The sequence below is a fragment of the Tachysurus vachellii genome, chromosome 3 (genome assembly GCF_030014155.1).
Source record: "Tachysurus vachellii isolate PV-2020 chromosome 3, HZAU_Pvac_v1, whole genome shotgun sequence".
Classification (NCBI taxonomy): Eukaryota; Metazoa; Chordata; class Actinopteri; order Siluriformes; family Bagridae; genus Tachysurus; species Tachysurus vachellii.
Window position 1 is genome coordinate 3,090,241 of NC_083462.1, and position 17,500 is coordinate 3,107,740.

Genomic DNA, 17,500 nt, shown 5'->3' on the forward strand with positions numbered 1-17,500 from the left:
ACCTTGAGAACAATCACACCACATCTTCTGACTGACTCTGGACTACATCTTTACCTTCCACAGGTGTAAAAGAGTGTTGAAAGGATGTATGAGCAGGCTGAGTAGACCTGGGGACTTAAGTCCAAAGATTTCATTATTATTATTAACACTCAGAAAGTTTGTTGTATTTAGATTTAAGTAACAAAAAAAATCAGGGATAGAAAATACAGACTGAAGTGACACTGTGTGAGTGATGTGCACATTTTCAGTATTAAATTCTCACTCAAACTGTGAATACAACTTGTCCACAAAGTTCCTTCTGTCTGATCAAACATCTGCACTGGAAATGATCACAGTATCGTTCGTGTGTTTCTGCCTGTGTGAGGACCACATTTTTGTTTCAGAACGCTAAAGCGCTAAGAGCAGAGAGCGCCACGCTAATGCTATTACGCCAAATGGAAAGAGATATTTAAGAACAATCTAATAAATGATCAGCGCTCAAATCAATACTCCGAGTCTGATCTTCTGAGTGCTGGGAGAACTTTACTCTCACAACATACCAACTGTATGATATCACCTACTGTATAAACCTTTAGAACTCATAAAATACATCTCTGGGTTTTTTTCACTCTTCTACTTCTTGTAAACCGAATTACTTGAAAGACGAATGAGAGTCGTGTCGGGTTCGAACAAATGACCGTGTTGTATTATCACTTCATTCCTCAGTCGGTCTACCCATAATGCATCTGTGTTGGAGAAAGATTCAAACTGACAGGAAACATTATTGTTCTAATGACGTGTGCTTTATATCACCTGTTAAAGACATTATAGTTCGTATTGTAATGATTTATCCTATCAGCAGGTTGACGGTCTTCGTTATTCATTAAAACTGGTCACAAATATGAAAAGAAGTAAGAGGAATTAATTATGTGGATCACACAGTGTCAGTATGTTCGCTTTGTGTCACTAACACACACTACAGTGATTACTGTTCATTTAACATGAACACAGAATAAGTCATGATTTTGCTCTTAATTACGTGGTCATGACTAATTAGTTGAGTGTTGATGATGTGATTAGTGAACGCAGGATGAACCTGCAGTGATGGTAATAAAGTAATGGACGTTGTGTGACCTTCTGGATGATTTGCTTAGCGCACACATTTTGCATGCAGCATCATTTGACTCACAAATGTCCACATGGGCTGAAATACTGCCATGTGGAAGAGTCACAACAGGAAGTGCAACAGGAAGTAAATATACAGTACAGGTGTATTCGGGATAACTGAAGTCATTAATATCCCAACAGTAACCCCTGAGGAACACACTGCTGTTTATCTGGAACTGGAACTAGGTTTTTAGTTAATTTTTCTTCTCCACGTAAAATGGAGCTAATGTGTGTTTGTGTAATACATCAGAAAGTAGTGAATCACTTGGCGATGTGACGTTAGAGGAAACTAATCAGCTTCAGGGAGGTAACAGTGACGTCACCGCACTGCCGCATGTTTGGGGTTTCTGCTTGACCCCATTCAGTCAACAGGAGCTCGCACCTGGCTCAGGTGCAGATGACGTCACACAGGGCGGGTCCCTGCGCTCCTGGGGTGGTTTAAGGAGCCGACGCGCGCTCCCGGGATCCTCAGCATCTTGAGTGATGGATCCGAAGCGGATTATAGGACAGTGCGCGCCGCTCTTCTTCCTGGCGGTGATCTTTGACCTGGTCGGCTTCCTCCTGCTGTTGGTGGGTCTGGCCGCGTCCCCGCAGATCGCAGGGCGTGTGTACGGGGATTTCCTCGCGCTCACCGGCGCCGTCCTCATGTTCGTCGGCCTCGGCATGTGGGTCATGTGGTACGCAGGGAACATCGGAGCAGACGGAAAGCGCATCGGCTTCGGACGGATCGCTAGGAAACTGTCGGAGCGCATGAGCACAGTGAAGTGGAGAGGAGACACCGGGAAAGGTCAGGAAGATGAGCAGGAGATGGAGGAGGAGGAGGAGGAGGAGGGGGAGGAAGAGGATGATGGAGGGAAGAGCGATAAAATTGCGGCTTACACCAATGAAGCGTTCGAACCTGAGGATAAGGAGACAGTCTGAGAACAGGCGAGTTCACCTTCATCATCACCCTCATCATCACCCTCATCATCATCATGTGAGCCGTATCAATATCAGCTTGCTTCTTATTCAGTTAATAACAATTCATTAAAAAAGAAAACAATAATTTTTAGGACTGTTTCCACCTTTAAAAGTTCTGCCAGAAGAACAGCCTGAGGATCTGAGAGTGGAGTTTAGTTTCTGCTTTAATCACAGAACAAACAGAACAAACAGAATACAAACAAACAACAAACAAACAAACAAAACATTTAAAGTAGGACAAATTCAATAGAACATCAGGAAACACTTACAAATTTACACCAATAGTATTACTTAATAATAATAATAATAATAATAATAATAATAATAATAATAATAATAATAATGTTGAATATTTATGCATAAATATAAATATATGTAAAGTGGTATAACAAACATAAGACCTAAAAAAGCATAACCTAAAAATATTTCTGCTTCAGATTAGTTATAGACTTGACAGATTAAATATTGATACAGATAGATTTTTAATAAGACTGTATATTATAATAAGTTTAGAACACACAGATATTCGATCGTATAATGTGAAACTGAGCCGATTTAAATCTTAAAAGTGCAATAAAAGAGAACTGAATGAACTGAAACGAATGTATTTACTCGCACCTGTATAATCTGTCGTTACACTCGCACAATAACATCACTACACAACTGTTACACTCCATCTGATCAGCACAGATGTCCATGCAGTACTGCTAGTATTATTACTAACACTTTAATGATCAGTCTAAAGATAACAGGAATAATAATAATAACCCTACAGTATGTCTGGGACTCTCTGCTACTCAGGAGTTTATTGTATGTTATGATCGTGGATAGTAAATGTAGTAAAAGTGTGACTTTGTTCCCCTCAGACGTTTTGTGTGAGATTGTTTTCCTCACTAATTTGTTCCCCTTCTTTAATTTGTGTTGTCAGACGTGGTCAGTATATGTGTGTGTGTGTGTGTGTGTGTGTGTGTGTGTGTGTGTGTGTGTCCAGCACGACAAAGCTATAGCTGATAGAAATGTCATATGAAATCTAAGCTGACTTTTCACACTAACGTCACAACACACACACATACACACACATACACACACACATACACACATACACACACACACACATACACACACACACACATACACACACAGAGAGACACACACATACACACACATACACACACACAGACACACACATACACACACATATACACACACACACATACACACACACATACACGCACACACACACATACACACACACATACACACACACATACACACACATACATACACACATACACACACACATACACACACATACACACACACATACACACACACACATACACACACATACACACGCACACACATACACGCACACACATACACGCACACACACACACATACACACACACACATACACGCACACACACACATACACATTCACACACACATACAAACACATACACACACACATACACACACACACACAAACACACACACACAATAACCAACCTGAGAAGTGAAATGTAAAGTATGGATGCAAATTGAAGACACTTGCCGAGTTCTGTTTGTGTAACACGTGGCACACTCAGGGACGTGACGTATGGGTTAATAATCATCCGGAGACTATAGAAGAACAAACAGACTACTGTTAACATGACTCCTTACAGTGAGCAGGGAGTCCAGACACATTGATGTTCATATATAGAGTTATAGTTCAGATTTACACACAGTGTTTGTCTTTTATACTTTATCACATAAATAAATGTGATAATAAATACATCTCACATGTAAGAGTTCTGTTAAACACACGTCTCTCACTCAGACGACAAACTCTTATTCTAGAGCAAAGTTTGTGTGTGTGCGTGTGTGTGCGTGTGTGTGTGCGCGTGTGTGTGTTTGTGTGCATGTGCGTGTGTATGCGTGTGTGTGCGTGTGGGTGTGTTTGTGTGCATGTGCGTGTGTGTGTGTGGGCGTGTGTTTGTGTGCATGTGCATGTGTGTGTGCGCGTGTGTGTGTGTGTGCGTGTGGGTGTGTTTGTGTGCATGTGTGTGTATATTTGTGTGTGTGTGTATATGTGTGAGTTTGTGCATATGTGTGTGTGTGTGTGTTTGTGTGTATGTGTGTGTATATGTTTGTGAGCGTGTGTATATATGTGAGTGTGTGCGTGGGTATGTGTTTGTATATTTGTGTGTGTTATTTTAAACCCGTCTCTCTGTGTTTTCAGGTGTATGTGGAGGTTCTTGTGGAGGATTTGATGGCGTGTGGAAATCAGACCTCGTGTTTAACTTATTGTCACTTTATTTCACTATATTTATTACTGTGTGAACTGTACATAGACACACACAAACACACACACACACCATCACTGTAGCAGGTGCACTTTCTGTCTGTGTGGGTTCAGGGGAAGTGTTTGTTTGTTTCTCCTCTAAAGCTTTTTGTTCTCATGGCTTTAGTGACTGTGTGTGTTGCGTGTTCATTGTGTGTGTTGCGTGTTCGTTGTCTGTGTTTGTTCTGAAAGTTTTGCTCCAGTGAAAGGATTTCTCAGTCAAACCGGCCGAGCCTGCATGCAAACATGTTTACATGAGATTACATTACACTCCCTCACCAGGAGAGAGAGAGAGAGAGAGAGAGAGAGACAGGAAGTCAGAGTGGTCAGACAGGTTTTAATGAAAAACCCGTCTTTGGTTTCAGCGTGTGGTGGAAAATCACCAGCGTTCTCACTTTCATCACTTTTATTTTTCACTTTATTTATCTCTTAATTTATTTTTTAATTTATTTTGCTCTGAGTCACTGTCACTTTATCACACACACACACACACACACACACACACACACACACACACACGTTTCACTACACAACATGCATCTCAATTATTTCATTAAATGTGCAATGATTTGTATAAATAAATAAATATCTTATTGTTTACATCAAAAATAATAAATATATAAATATTTCCACTCTGTTTGTTTTTTGTGTTTATGCATCAAATTACCTGCAAACATTCTGACGGATTAAAAAGCTTTTACTTTTAATATAAAAACTTTAAATGTTTTATTTTATAGACATTCTGATATTTTCCTTTTGGCTTTTTTTATTTTATTTTTTAATAAATTAAAGAACACACCAACAGTGTTTCTTTTACGATTTGCTTTATTTTAAAACATTTTTCAGGTTTTTAATTAAAGAAAAAAAGTTCTTTTTACACTTAAAAGTTTTCTATTAAAAACATTATAGAATTTCAATGAGAACTTTTTGTTTTTCTTCTGTTATTATTTTTAATTGTATCTTTTTTATTTTTTCATATTGAGAATTTAAACTTGTGTTTTAAAAAAGTCACCATTTTGTCACAGTGTGTGCATGTGTGTATGTGTGCGTGTTTGTGTGTGTCTGTGTGAATGTGTGTGTCTGTGTGAATGTGTGTGTATGTGTGTGTATGTGTGAATGTGTGTGTTTTTGTTTGTGTGAGAGTGTGTGTATGTGTGAATGTGTGCGTGTGTGTGTATGTGTGAATGTGTGTGTATGTGTGAATGTGTGTGTATGTGTGAATGTGTGTGTGTTTTTGTTTGTGTGAGAGTGTGTGAATGTGTGTGCGTGTTTGTGTATGTGTGCGTGTGTGTGTGTGTGTCTGTGTGAATGTGTGTATATGTGTGCGTGTGTGTGTGTGAATGTGTGAATGTGTGTGTCTGTGTGAATGTGTGTGTATGTGTGTGTATGTGTGAATGTGTGTGTTTTTGTTTGTGTGAGAGTGTGTGTATGTGTGAATGTGTGCGTGTGTGTGTATGTGTGAATGTGTGTGTGTATGTGTGAATGTGTGTGTATGTGTTTGTGTGAGAGTGTGTGAATGTGTGTGCATGTGTGTGTATGTGTGCATGTGTGTGTGTGTCTGTGTGAATGTGTGTATATGTGTGCGTGTGTGTGTGAATGTGTGTATGTGTGTGTGGGTGTGTGTCTGTGTGAATGTGTGTATATGTGTGTGTCTGTGTGAATGTGTGTGAATGTGTGTATATGTGTGTCTGTGTGAATGTGTGTGTGTTTTTGTTTGTGTGAATGTGTGTATATGTGTGTCTGTGTGTATCTCTACACTGCACAGTGTTTAAGGTTATTTTATCCTGCTGCTGCACCGGACCTTACCGTCACACCCCACTGTGTCCTGGAGACACAGCTGCTGAATCTCACAGCAGAAGTTTGAGGTAATTTTCTGGTTTATTTCAGGTCCTTTTGTTGTAATGTTTGGTGTGTCAGAGATTGTGTTACTCTGCTGTGTCACAGCTTCTGTTCTTTCACTCCTTTTATTACACAGTAGTGTGTGTTTCTGCTCTAAACTACACATACACACACACGTACACACACACGTACACATACTGTACACACACATACTACCTTGTGACAGGTGTGTGGGTGTTTTAGTGTGTTTGAGCTCAGTTCAGGTTTGAGGATTATAAATCTCCAGGATTATCAGTCAAAGGCATTTTTATAAGTCCCTACTGTGTGTGTGTGTGTGTGTGTGTGTGTGTGTGTGTGTGTTAACGTGGCATGATGTCGTCACACAGGGCGAGGACACCTCGCAGCACCGTAGCAGTCGGACTCGTTAAGCGAGTGCAGGAATGTGGAGCGTCTCAGCTGCTCTGTTCTGTAACCCACACTGAGTTCTCTACATGCTGGAGCTATGGACTGCACTGCGTACATCGGACGCTGCTTCGGCTTCTTCCTCCTGGCCCTTGTCCTGGACGTGGTCGGCCTCGTCCTGTTCCTGCTAGGCATCCTCGCACCGCTCAGCTTCTGGGACTTCTTTGTGCTCTCTGGGCCCATCATCATCTTCATCAGCCTCATGTTCTGGATCTTTTGGTACTTGGGGAACCTCAACGTGCCGTACCAGCAGCTCCTGGCCTGAAGGAGTGGACGAGGTGAAGATAGGAAAGAAGAACGAAGGATTAGGACGTAGCCGAGGGATTAAGGGACTGTCAGAGATTACGAGCAAAAGGGAGAAATCAAGCACTTTATACTTTAGTGGCCCTATGAAGTCATCACGGTTTACACAGAGGTAAGATCCGACTCGGCTCTGTTCCAAACAGACAATTTCACTTTGAGGCTCAGAAATAATAATAATAATAATAATAATAATAATAATAATAATAATAATAATAATAATAATAATGACATATTTGACCATCGTTGTCGTAGAGGTTAGAAAGAAAATGTACATTTTTTACATTTGTAAATGTTGTTTTAGGCCTGTTTTTACACTCTGATGAGTGGCCTGAGATGTTTTATTAAACCATTCTGTGTTATACTGAGATGTTTGCCTCGTTATATTTACTAAAACTTCTTCCTCTTCATGTGTGTTCAGGTGTCTGCCTTCATCATGACGTGTCTGAACTCTACGCAGCTCACACGCAGCTCACACGCAGCTCATATGCAGCTCACACACAGCTCACACACAGCTCTGTGCTCAACTCCCCAGGACTCAGTTTACAATCTGCGCACTTTTTTGAAGGACGTTTGTTCTGAAATCGCAACGCAGTCGAATCGGCGATGCAGCTGTTACTGATCTGTATTTAAACATGAGAAATAAATGTGATTTTGATGGCTGAAGGTGAGTGGAAGTGGAAGACTGGTGTGCTGAGAAGTCACTGTAATGACGCTCGGATTCCACGCCGAAGCTGTCGGACTTGAAGAGCCAGTGTGTGTGTGTTAGGAAGCCTCTGATACTAAACACACCACAGCACATACACACGCAGATCTTCACCAAACAAAACAGAAACCAGAAATACAAATTTATTTGGTGTGATGATGATGATGATGATGATGATGATGGTCATGATGATGTCACTGCTGTAAAATGAGATCTTCATTCTTCAGACATTCTTATTGCACTCTTACACATACACACACACCCAGACACAGGGGCATAGATTACGCGGGGGACGCGGGGGACATGTCCCCCGCACTTTTTATAAAAAGTAAATTCGTCCCCCTCACTTTTTTAGTGGAGAGTTGTGTTCACCACATGTTGAGGTTTTAATGGAGCAATGTATAGAAATGCAGAGTGATTTAAAATTCAAAGATACAAGAAAGTTAAAGATAGTCTATACATGACGTTCACGGCAATCAGTCACTCACTTGTCACGTCATCATCACGCGCCCCCAGTACTGTAGCTCGAGTCGCACCCGCGGTCCAGCGTTCGGTTACGATGAGCTCAAAGTGGCAAAAAACGCTTCACTCCTTTTTTATAAAAATGTCAAGCAGCGTAAGTTGGCATATGGTATCTGAATTGTGTTGCACAATGTTTAGTAACTCTGCCTGTTGCTCTTGTTGAATAATTAGCAAGTTTTAATTTAAAGGATTATAAGGAAAAATAGCTGACAAACGTTATATAAACTCTTTTATAACGGCTTTTGTTTTAACAAGTGTGTTATCAAAACCCTTCAAATAAGAATAAAGATAATGTTGAACTGAGATTTTACAGCATGTTTAACTCTGCCAATTCTACATAATATCAAGTGTGTGTCACTGTATGTACACGACAGAGACGAGGACGACGAATAGTGACATTAACCTTCATGTTGTCCCTGCGTCTTTTTGACCCCGCTGGAAGAATTTAATGTGTCATAACTTTGGTTTTCTTCCACATATTTGCCTGAAATTTACCAGGATTGTTCCAAATTATGGACTTTGCAAGCATTTTAATTTTAAATTAATTTTGTCTATTTTTGTTGAACTATGTGTTCAGAACAGTATATACTACGCATTCGTTATCCTCTTGGGTCATTTTGACTCGGCCACATTTAGTGGGGCAATAGGTCACACTTTTGCCCTTTTCAGCGCAATGAACATGCATACAGACACAAAAATGCACACGTAAAATGTCCACTAACACACGCACTCAAAACACACACTCACACCCCACACACACACACATGCACGCACACACACACAAACACACACAAATTGGGCATTGCATTTCATTAGGCCTCCAGAAAAGAAAAAAAAGCCAAACATTTGGAAATATTTCACACTTTTGATATGCCTTCGCCTAGCAGAGGGCAAAATATGATCTACCGAAATGATGCTACGCACACACACACACACACACACAGTCAAACACTGTTCAAAGCATTGGGCATTGCAATTCAGTTGGCCTCCAGACAAAAAAAGCTACACATTTGTAAACATTTCACACACACACACACACACATGCGTGCGCACACACACACACAACCACACACATATTGGGCATTGCATTTCATTAGGCCTCCAGAAAAAAAAGCTACACATTTGTAAATATTTCTCACTTTTGATATACCTTTGCCTAGCAGAGGGCAAAATATGATCTACCGAAATGATGCTACACACACACACACACACACACACACACACACACACACACACACACACGCACACACACACAAGCATTGGGCATTGCAATTCATTGGGCCTCCAAAAAAACAAAAACAATCATTTGTAAATATTTCACACTTGTTATATGCATTTGTCCAGCTGGGGACAATATCTTCTCTTCTTCTTCTACCAACAATCTTTACACACACACACACACACACACACACACACACACACACACACACACACACACACACACACGTTGTGTTTTCATATTCAGATCATATTTGTTTCCTCTCTCTTATTTATGAATTTAGTTGCATCAGTCAGCTTTGGCCTGGAGATATGCTGAGTAATGTTTGACATTTATCAGTCAGTGGTTATCCAAAATAATATTTAATAATTTCTGCTTATTTTACCCAAAACATGGCAAAATTTCATAAGGTTTATCGTTCATAAATTAATTATAATAAAAACAAAACATAAGGAGGTAAACAAAGTTTTATTCACATGAAATTATGGCATGTTTTTGAATGTGTGTGTGTGTGTGTGTGTGTGTGTGTGTGTGTGTGTGTGTGTGTGTGTGTGTGTGTGTGTGTGTGTGTTTAGCCTGTTGTTGGTTGATCAGATGACATCAGGTGGGTAAACTACATATTACAAGTGTAAAATAGATATTACACACAGAATGGTGATAATTGTAGAATTTTTGATTTATAAGCATTCAAGTCAATTTGGCCTGGAAAAAAACAGGTTTTATTATTTGCTGACATTAAAAATGGTCAAAATGGTTTCAAAACAATCTCCTGCCCTTGAAATATACCAGCCTGTAATCGTGCATCAACTTTTGTGCCTCTATAGTGAAAATAATTCAAAATTTCTGTTTTTTTTTTTTTACTAAAAAATGAGGCATTTTTGTATATAAATAAGGTTTATTTATTTATGTCAAAACAGACAAAGTCAAGTTGACTCAGCGCTCCTAATTTGTATAGGAGGACAACACAAGGGTTAAAGATGTCATTTTAATAGTCAGACCAGATTAAACTGGCCACGATCCATTTTTCTTAATTTTCTAATTATTTTACATGGACATCACTAATAACGTTGCTGCTGTCGACCAAAACATCTCTGAGTGTGAAAAGAAGAAAAAATGGTCTACTGAAGAGTTAGTTACCAGCATGTATTAACACATACACACACAAACACAACCTCAAATGAAATATTCACTAGCATAGTGCACTAGATAACAAGGGCTAAGTGATGATGTAGACTAGTAAAGTGTCGTTTCTAATGTTTTAGTAAACATAAATTAAAGAAAAGGTTCACAGAAGAAATCAATCAAATGAATCAAATTCATTTTTGCTGGTCGATTTGCTCTTTTTGTTTGTATTTTTTGCATTAAAATTGTATGCAAACGAGGCTTTTTTTAATATAAATAGATACATGTGTATTCTCAGTATTCTAGCTTGGGATGAATGTAATGAATAGAATTAAAATTATTCATTCATTCATTCATTCATTCATTCATCTTCTACCGCTTAGCCGAACTACCTCGGGTCACGGGGAGCCTGTGCCTATCTCAGGCGTCATCGGGCATCAAGGCAGGATACACCCTGGACGGAGTGCCAACCCATCGCAGGGCAATTAAAATTAAAATAATGATTTAATTGTAATGTAATTGTTTCTCAAAGAAAATATCATGCACTGTTTACATCATTTGTTTTCATTATGCAAGCTAACATTATATGAATTATGACAATTTGAGGAAATGTTTCTTCAACGTGTCAATATTTATGTTGTGTTTTGAACGTACAAAAAAAATTAAGTATTATTTGAATGTGCAAGTATCCATTACTGCGTGCCATACTGTGCATACACAAAATACAACTTGAAATATGTAAACAATATACTCTTAGTACCATTATAAGGACATCTTTGTACTTTCTACTCAAAAGGGTACACATTACTACCTTAGAGTACCAATGTGTACCTTAATGTACAACTATAAATTTTTGGGGTTAAATAAGGTACAAAGATGTCCTTTTAAGGGTACTTTCCCAGTGGCAAGCTGTTCTATTTCATTCTTTCTTTCTGTTTTATAATCATATATAATCATAACGCATATAAAGCATGATTAAAAAAATCATGATTAAAAATAAAACCTGTCATTTACACAAGGGTTAACTGAAAAAAAAAAACAGATAACACTAGACATTTCGTCCCCCCCACTTTTTAAATGATGGCTACGCCCCTGCCCAGACACACACACGTTGTCTAGACTACAGTTTGCTTTAGAATAAAAGGCATGGCTCCTAAATTCAGTACAGTTCATGTTACATCCTCGTGTGAGTCACTTCACTGGACTCTGATTGGTCATCCGGTGTTGATTAATTCTCTCTAACAGCAGCTCAGTCTGTAGCTCAGGTTTATATTAATGCGCTTCTCCTAACAGTTCATGGTTGCTATAGTAACAGCTCCTCCACAGCTCGCTAATCACTGATCAACTGTCACTGATGATGAGAAACAAGCTGACAGGAAATAAACAGTGAGCTGTGTTGTGTAGCAGGACATAAACACATCACTGTGTCATCTGTTAACAGCAGATCTGGGGTTCAGTGGTCAGCTCGTGGATGCTGGATAATCAGACCTGTGATTGGATGATCAGAATGAACCTTACACTCCACCCTGTTTGCCCCCGGACACCTCGGCGTTGTGGGAAACATCAGTGAGACGTGAGGAAGGCTGGTGCAGAGAGCACTAGGGTCCCTACAGAGTGATCATGTTGCGGTTTAGAGCTTCACTCAGAGAGATACCACTGAAAGCTTCCTGATATAATTACAGGCTGTGTAATGTGGAGTGTTAACATCGATCTCTGACCTTAAACCAAATCCACACCAACCTGCTTCAGCTGCTCCTTAGACTACAATACCACAAAAACACACCACATCACTTCACTTTAAAATCACATGATCATCTGACCTGATATCTAAAGAAGATTCCTACAGAACTCCTGCTTCCTGTCCAAGTGCACTACGGGAAATAAGAGCCCACTGTTACAGGAAGTCACCACAGTTACCCCTTTATACCACCAACAAATATCAGACATTATACTCATTAAATAATTAACCTTTTAATGTGTTTATTTACAGTTAATGTTCTGAAACTAAGTTCCTGTAATCACAGATTGTAGCAGTTCCAAACACTCGCCCCCTCAGGAGCCTCCTTCGTTCTCACTCCTACACTTATTAAGGATATAATAAGATATTTCTAAGTTCTGACACTGGAGACTCCTTCCATACAGGATCTGTTTATTATCAGCGGAGCCTCCAGGGTACATGCGCCTGTGAGGGAGCTGTTACCATGGAAACCATAACGCATAAGAATGAGTGCATTAATATAAACCTGAGCTACAGTCAGAGCTGCTGATAGAGAGGATTAATCAACACCTGACGACCAATCAGTGTCCAGAATGTATTTAGGTATTAAGTGCTGTAGTGTATGATAATGAGGCCTAGTGTGTGTGTGTGTGTGTGTGTATGTGTGTGTCTGTGTGTGTGTACCAAGTAGAACCAAAAGTCTTAGCTGTTAAAACCAACCCCCCCCTCTCTCTTCTAGCACTGTAGAATGTAGAAGTGTTGTAGTCTTTGACCTCCATCTAGTAAATCATGTAACAACATTACAATCGCCTCTCAAGATTAAAAACTGCCTGCATCACAATATAGACAAAGTCATATAAAGCATCTAGAAGGAATCTGACACCAACGAATCTGATGTCATCTGATCAGGTTTGTTCAGGTAAAATCATAAACAAACAGGAGGGTTACTGTTTATCAGTTTTAGTAAAATAAATAAATAAATAAATAAATAAATACAACAATAATAAATAACAACAATAATATAATAATAACAACAAAAACTTCAGTAAGAAGAAGAAGAAGAAGAAGAAGAAGAAGAAGAAGAAGAAGTAATAATAAAAAGTAGATTAAGAGCTAATGGTTTAAAAAGAAAACAAAATAATAATAATAATAATAATAATAATAATAATAATAATAATAATAATAATAATAATAATAATAATAATAATAAAACATCAACACAGCGACATCTGCTGCTGCTGTGAGGTAACTACAGGTAACTGAAGTCTCAGTGAGGACTCAGATACTCTCAGTTAATGATCTCGAACTGAAACCCTGCTTACACTAACTTCACCTTAAAGATCCACTAGTTGTGTTATCTGACCTGATGTCACTAGTTTCTTTAATATCACCGGTTTATCTCAGGATGGATCCGGAACCAGTTGACTGTAACAACAACATGCTGTTTTATAAAGTCACACATGGTCCAGTTAACAATTATAATTATTTACTTTTGTGTATATGTTCATTTTACACCACACACACACACACACACACACACACACACACACACACACACACACACACATATTTATTATACACTAGTATAAAGCTAATATAAACTACAGCCATGTTGAATACTTGATTCTGATTGGTCAGAATGTTAATTAATTGATATTTATTATTTGCCCAAAAAGGTTTGATGAATAATTCACTTATACAGATACACAACATTGTTTAACAGTTAAAGAGGATCTTTAGTGGCTTTTAAATGAAGAACAACACTGTCAGGGAACTGAGTCTGACTTTGGAGCTCAATTTGCTGTTTCACTCCAGACTTTGTTTTGTTGTTGTTAAGGATTTATAAATAGGGATAGATTTTAGCTACAAATATAAAGTAACTTAATTTAAAACTTTACATGTTTGTATTAATTAATTAATTACTAAATTTATTGATTCATTTATTTTTATTCTTATTTTTATTTCTTTATGTATTTTCTGTTTCTATATCTCTGTAAAGATGCTGTGAGACAAAGTGAATTATTAAAAGCACTATACAAATAAATTGAATTTAACTGAATAAATGTATTTATTTATTTTTATATTTATTTATTTATGCATTTATTTGTTTGTTTGTTTGTTTGTTTTTATTTATTCATTTGTTTGTTTATTTTTATTCATTTATTTATTTATTTTCTGTGAATTATTTAAAGCACTATACAAACTGAATTTAACTGAATAAATGTATTTATATTTAAGATACGCTGAACCTGTTGTATGCTTTATTTATAACTCTGTGTAAAACTTTTTATTTATTTCAGTTTTTTTTTCATTCAACTTTTGTTCATTCAACAATTTTCTAAGAATCGAATCGTACACAATAACACGAGTTCCTGTGCGCGCGAGGAATTGTGGGTAGCGAGGTGTGAGGTCCTTCTCCATCTGCTGCAAAGGAAGTTGGAGGTAAATCCCGGAGCGGAATGGCAGAAAGTGGCCCAAGTTCTGGTGAGGAGAAATTGTTACAATAAATAATTACTGTAATGGGGTTTTAACGTGGTGACGTCATCCATTATGATTAATAATCACATTTCAATATTAATAAGAAACAAAATCACATTTATTAAAAATATTTAAAGAAAAAATATATAGATTAGTTTCTTTATTCAAAGAGTGACGATATCGTTTAGCAATTTATTTAATAGGAAAATGAAAACAAAATAACATGAAATAATAATATTTACATTACTGTTGTTTGGGTGTTTTCTTTGTTTTTTTTTTAGCTTTTTTTGTGTACCAAAATCTTGGAACATAACCAATAAACAATCATCAGTGAAAAAAAAAACAACCAGAATCCAGCAAAAACATCTTTTTATTTTCAATTTAATTTGTTTTATGTTTACATGAACAAAAATAATGCATCAAAACATGCACCATAATATTATTGCTATTTATTGTAGTCATTCTGTCATTCCATTATGATCATTAGCCTATTTATTTATTTATTTATTTATTTATTTATTTTTTCAGCAATTTTATATTTTTCGTTTCTTTATTTGTGTTTCACTTTTTTCGAGAATAAAAATCCTTTTTAAACCACACTTTAAACATTGTTTACAGAGTATTTAAAAGTTAGGATTCACATAATCCGGTTCCGTGTTTTCTTTTATACTCCCCCTTAGCCTCTCCGTGTTGATGTACGGTGCATCCGACCTTCACTCCAGCAACCGCCCGTGTTCTTCTCGCCTATTGGCTGTCGTTCGAATAACCACGCGTATGACTGGATGGCGTGAATGTCGATCAAGTCGGCGCGTCTTGCGATTGGTTGTTATTCCTCGTCCTCCCTTGCTAGCTTTCTCCGAGCCGCTGCTCTCAGTGTTAGCACGTTTACGCTTCTCCTGCTTCGCTTTTCTTCTGTTTGTCCTGTAGGATCTGGACGTGTGTTGATAAAAAACGCTTGTTTATAGCGACCCTGGCTGTAAGAAGGCGACAGGAGGAAGCAGTGTGTTTGTTTGGGCCGGTAGGAGACGATTAGACGCGGACTAACATGGCGGCGGTGTCAGTGGGGGTGAGCGGCTTGTCCGTGCCTGTGGCCCGGCTGGAGGGACGTGAGTTCGAGTACCTGATGAAGAAGCGCTCGGTGACCGTGGGCCGGAACTCGTCTCAGGGCTCCGTGGACGTGAGCATGGGCCACTCGAGCTTTATCTCCCGCAGACACCTGGAGCTGTTCACCGCCGGAGAGGACCAGGGTGCAGCAGGAGACTTCTATCTGCGCTGCTTGGGGAAGAACGGCGTGTTTGTAGACGGCGTGTTTCTGCGCAGAGGAGCTCCTCCACTACAGCTGCCCCGAGTGTGAGTACACCAGTAAACACACACACTTTCACTATCGGCCACGTGCCACACAGCCGTTAGTGTGTTTTCACTTTTACACGCGCGTGCTGAATAAAAACAAGCATTTCCGTCTAATAACAATTTGGCGCTGAGATTTATTTATTATTATTATTATTATTGTTATTATTATTTATTTATTTGTTGTTGTTTTTTTGTTTGTTTTTAAGACAGTCTACTTTATTCACCGGAAACGTGTAATTCGGGATCCGGTGTTTGCTGTTTTTTTTTTTGTTTTTTTTTTGCGTTATTGTTGTTGTTTTGAATCGTGCGTCGGCGCACGTGCACGCTCTCCTTAGCGTCTCCATGGAGACCGTCTCACTGATTTATCCGTGTTTTTAGTTTTTTAATTTAGAAATAATACTAATAATAATAAAAAGGTTTCCGTAATGTGTTTAGTCAGTAGGAGACGGTTTGGTTTTTAATGTGTTTAACGTCAGTGTTCTCTCCATCGAGCTAGCGTTAGCATTAGCACTGACGTCACTCATTCAGTAAATAAACATTAAAACGTAAACAATGCGAATGAATCAGCGTCTCTGTCAAATTCAGCCGTTTATTAAACCGTCTCTTAGTCACAATGCACAATTTTATTAACTTAATGACTGTCTTATCCTGTCTTTAAACTGTGTGTGTGTGTGTGTGTGTGTGTGTGTTTTCTGTGTGTATGTGTGTGTGAGGGAGGATTAGCTTAGTGTTTGCTAACGCTGTGATTGGACAGTTTTTTCCATTATTATTATTATTACAAGTACATTTTAAGTAGAAACAATTTAAAACACATATATACACACATACAAACACACACACTCTGTTCTCAAAGGTTTTATTGATGGTTTGTTGTTTATTAAACATTAATGAGTGGTTTATTAGGTCTCTGTGGTTGTAGATCGATGCATAAAGAACAGAATGAATATTTATTGTTAAATACATTTCACTTAGTTTCCCACAAACTACATGAAACTCCAAAGTTCTACATCATGTGATGGAAAGTAGAGATGTTTTTGTACAGAAATCTGTTTGTGTGTGTGTGTGATGGTGTAAATAATAAAGGTCATTGTAGTAGAGCAAATAAACAGTCTGATATTTGGACAGTCTCAAGGCTGACGTTAACGTCTGATAGAAAATCACACACACACACACACACACACACACACACACACACACACACACAGGACAAGGACAAACACGCAGCAATCACACTATAGTTTACAGTAGTTTTGTATTTTAAATATATCCTTTTCTTTTTGTTTTGGGAAGTAAATCAGTCCTGTTGAAATAAAGACACCAAATATCTCACACACACACACACACAATCCTTTA

At 38.2% G+C, this 17,500-nt stretch overlaps 4 protein-coding genes across 4 annotated transcripts in view; 3 read left to right on the top strand and 1 right to left on the bottom strand.

The window, feature by feature from the left end:
• The window catches only part of jmjd8 (jumonji domain containing 8), a 417,822-nt gene that overhangs the window by 234,056 nt on the left and 166,266 nt on the right, over positions 1–17,500 (bottom strand). The window lies entirely within an intron of this gene.
• LOC132842155 (transmembrane protein 238-like) lies at positions 1,295–4,987 on the top strand. Its single transcript, XM_060864819.1, has 2 exons — positions 1,295–2,073; positions 4,331–4,987. The coding sequence occupies exon 1, from the start codon at positions 1,630–1,632 to the stop codon at positions 2,065–2,067; it is 438 nt and encodes a 145-aa protein (XP_060720802.1). The 5' UTR covers positions 1,295–1,629; the 3' UTR covers positions 2,068–2,073; positions 4,331–4,987.
• Positions 6,584–8,564, top strand: LOC132842156 (transmembrane protein 238-like). The gene is given in 3 exon segments (XM_060864820.1): positions 6,584–6,989; positions 6,991–7,148; positions 7,455–8,564. Coding segments are annotated over 3 exon segments (393 nt in total). The 5' UTR covers positions 6,584–6,773; the 3' UTR covers positions 7,474–8,564.
• The window catches only part of LOC132842592 (forkhead box protein K2-like), an 8,252-nt gene continuing 6,207 nt past the window's right edge, over positions 15,456–17,500 (top strand). Inside the window, exon 1 of the mRNA XM_060865335.1 lies at positions 15,456–16,147. Within this exon, the coding sequence (XP_060721318.1) occupies positions 15,843–16,147 (305 nt within the window). The 5' untranslated portion in view covers positions 15,456–15,842. The remainder of the gene's footprint in view (positions 16,148–17,500) is intronic.

What these genes read in the sequence shown, in the direction of transcription:
- LOC132842155 (XM_060864819.1), top strand. Translation starts at nt 1,630, where the DNA reads ATGGATCCGAAGCGGATTATAGGACAGTGCGCGCCGCTCTTCTTCCTG.